We start from the raw sequence: 2826 nt of genomic DNA, 5'->3' as shown, positions 1-2826 counted from the left end.
CAGCGTCTCAATGGACTTTGTACTCGGACTGCCCTCGACTAGAAAAGGTTACAACTCCCTTGTGGTGTTTGTAGACCGACTAAGATGGTGCATGTACGACCATGCAAGAAAGACATAGACGCAGAAGAAACTGCAGATTTATTCTTTGACACCGTGGTACGGCTTCACGGTTTACCAGACACCATCGTCTCAGATCGTGACACCAAGTTTACTGGTGCTTTCTGGACCTCTCTTATGAAGAGGCTAGAGGTGAAGCAACCGATGAGTACTGCTTTCCATCCTTAGACTGATGGTCAGGCAGAACGAGTTAATCGCGTCCTTGGAGACATGTTGAGAAACTACTGTGATCAGGAACCTTCACGGTGGGAGACATACCTTGGACCTGCTGAATTTGCGATTAATAACTCGAAGAATCGTTCGACAGGAGTTAGTCCATTCTTCCTGAACTATGGCTATCATCCTAAGACCCCTGTACAACTCGAACTGGGTGATGCAGTTCCCGTTGCTAAGGGTTAGCCCCGCCGGCCGGACCGGGTACGACAGCCTTTGCGACCGGCCACTGGACCGGAACCGGACCCGCAGAATTTGGACCGAAAAGGTGCTGCTCGACGCTCCCAATCATGTCCTAGTGATAAAGTATGACCATAGCCAGCGTTTGGAGCTGTCAGGCCGACGCGCGCGACCGGTCTTCGCGTATGTTTGGGTTGCTTTGAGACAAATGGAGACACACACACATGTACGCGCACATGAAAAATGAAATGAGAAAAGTATTATTTTCTGTTTCCTTTAAATTGAAGTTGGAAGTTTAACACCCTCACAGTCCGTAACACCTAAGACCTCAAGTAACAGTGAAGTTCGATGAAATTTTGGTAATGATAACACCTAAGACCTGAAAGCATGATGAAAACGGTGGAGTTCTGCCTGCGGCTCTGGTGCCGACGGGGCATGCCGGTCTGATGCGGGTGGCTTCAGCGCCGACGCCGACGGGGCATGGAAGTCTGTTGTGGGAAGCTGCAGCGCCGACGGTGTGGGCTACTCGCGAACGGGTCTAGCGTGCGACGGTGGAAGCTAGTGCTGAGGAATCAGGACCTTTTGCATACTTGTCGACGTTGGGGTTGCAGTAGTCGGGCAGAATGATGTGTTTAGGCTATTGGATACGACACCAAGTCTGTCGGCTGACAGGTTGTTCGACGAACTTGATCCGTGTACCCTGCGCTGGTCCGCACAGAGGGTTGCAGAGATGGGGGATTGGGGGCAGTTACTGGTCAGGCGGGATGGGGAATAGGGTTGACGACGTCAGGATGGAATGTGGGGCCCAAGGCGAGGATTAGGGATTAGGCGTGCTACACTACTTTTGGGATGGGGATTGCTGTCGGGGGTGAGGATGGGGATGGGATCCCTGTCTGAGGGATGGGGATTGCAACCTTGACCAAGGAGGGGATTGGGAGCCCTGGCCAGGGATGGGGATGGGACCCTGGTCGACAGGACGGGGATTGCAGGCTTTCGCAAGCTTAGGATGAGCTCGCTGCCACAGGATTGGGAACACAGTTGGAGGATTAGAATTGGGTGTTCTGCTGTAAAATGAGGCTGCAGGTGCAGAACTGGGAATACTGACAGGACTGCAAAACAGGCCAAGGATGGATGGTTTAGTTGTCCATAGTTGCTTACATGGAAACTCAAACAAACACAAGGAAGTCCTGCTTGCAAGTCGGGTCTCATAGCAAACCAAACTCAAACACAAGGAAGTTCTGCTTATAAGTCGCGTCCCATAGCAAACCAAACTCAAACACAAGGAAGTTCTGCTTGCAAGTCGCGTCCCATAGCAAACCAAACTCAAACACAAGGAAGTTCTGCTTATAAGTCGCGTCCCATAGCAAACCAAACTCAAACACACGGCCTTGGCCATCTCTTCATTAGTCCTGCGCTTTTTCTCCAGCCGTGGTGACGCATCCTCGCCCAACTCGTCAGCGGGCTGTGCAGTCGGGGCACATGCTGCTTTTGCAAGCTTGAGGGCTTGGAGAGCTTTAAGGTTCGGGGCGAGGGCCCTCAGCGACTTGATTGCCACCTCGGAATCCGCATCCGCCAGCTGTGCGTTGACTTCGACCTCTGTGCCAGCAAGGAAGACATAAAGAAGGCGGTGACAAAACAGCAAGTTTGCACCTTTCGTTCAAAACAAAACCGAATGGAGTCGGCGTCACAGGCAGCGGCTAACAAAGTCGGTTACATGCCAGGGTCCCAAACTTCCATTGGTATGGGCGTAGGCATCGACCTAAAACAAGACCCATTGCAAAGAGCGCAAGCGTCGGATAAAGTATACCCTGTAGTGGTTGGTCAGTCCTGGTCAGTCCTGTCCAGTCCTGTTCAGCAAGCGGTGAAACCAAATTAGGCTGAAGTGGTTCTTACCGCCAGCCACGGTCTTCACTGACGCCAAGTCCACCAAGCCTTCTTCAGACCATGTATTGGCGATGGCGGCATCGGCCGACTGCCCGATGGGGTCCATCCCAAGCGTTTCCACGATGACTTCGGCCATGTCCCTGGCGAAGCCCAACCCCGTCAATTTTGCCAGCTTTTGACGCTTCTGCAGAAGGTTAACACCATTGGGAATAGAACAGGCATGGAACGCGACTTGGTGTAAATGTGAGAAAAGTGCACCATTGGTGCACCCTGCCAGTTCTTCAGTCAGACGCAGTCCAACCCCGTTCTTACCTTGTCCGGCCCATGCACATCCACATCCAGGGCACCATCGGGTGCCATTCTGGAAGAGATAACAAACGGTCGTCGGGCTGTTACTAGCTTGCGCTTAACAATGTGGGCGTCTTCCAAGAC

The 2826-nt window shown here is 52.4% G+C and overlaps 1 protein-coding gene across 1 annotated transcript in view; it reads right to left on the bottom strand.

Annotated features, from left to right (window-relative positions):
* Positions 1-882: 882 nt before the first annotated feature.
* The window catches only part of VOLCADRAFT_108698 (uncharacterized protein), a gene marked incomplete at both ends in the record, with an annotated part of 2752 nt that continues 808 nt past the window's right edge, over positions 883-2826 (bottom strand). The window contains 5 exons of the mRNA XM_002959617.1: positions 883-1011; positions 1181-1215; positions 1990-2106; positions 2404-2578; positions 2707-2755. Of these exons, the coding sequence (XP_002959663.1) occupies positions 883-1011; positions 1181-1215; positions 1990-2106; positions 2404-2578; positions 2707-2755 (505 nt within the window). The remainder of the gene's footprint in view (positions 1012-1180; positions 1216-1989; positions 2107-2403; positions 2579-2706; positions 2756-2826) is intronic.

This window comes from Volvox carteri (assembly GCF_000143455.1).
Source record: "Volvox carteri f. nagariensis unplaced genomic scaffold VOLCAscaffold_431, whole genome shotgun sequence".
NCBI classification, from domain to species: Eukaryota; Viridiplantae; Chlorophyta; class Chlorophyceae; order Chlamydomonadales; family Volvocaceae; genus Volvox; species Volvox carteri.
Note: the sequence above shows the minus strand (reverse complement) of the source record. Positions and strands in the feature narration are given on the sequence as shown.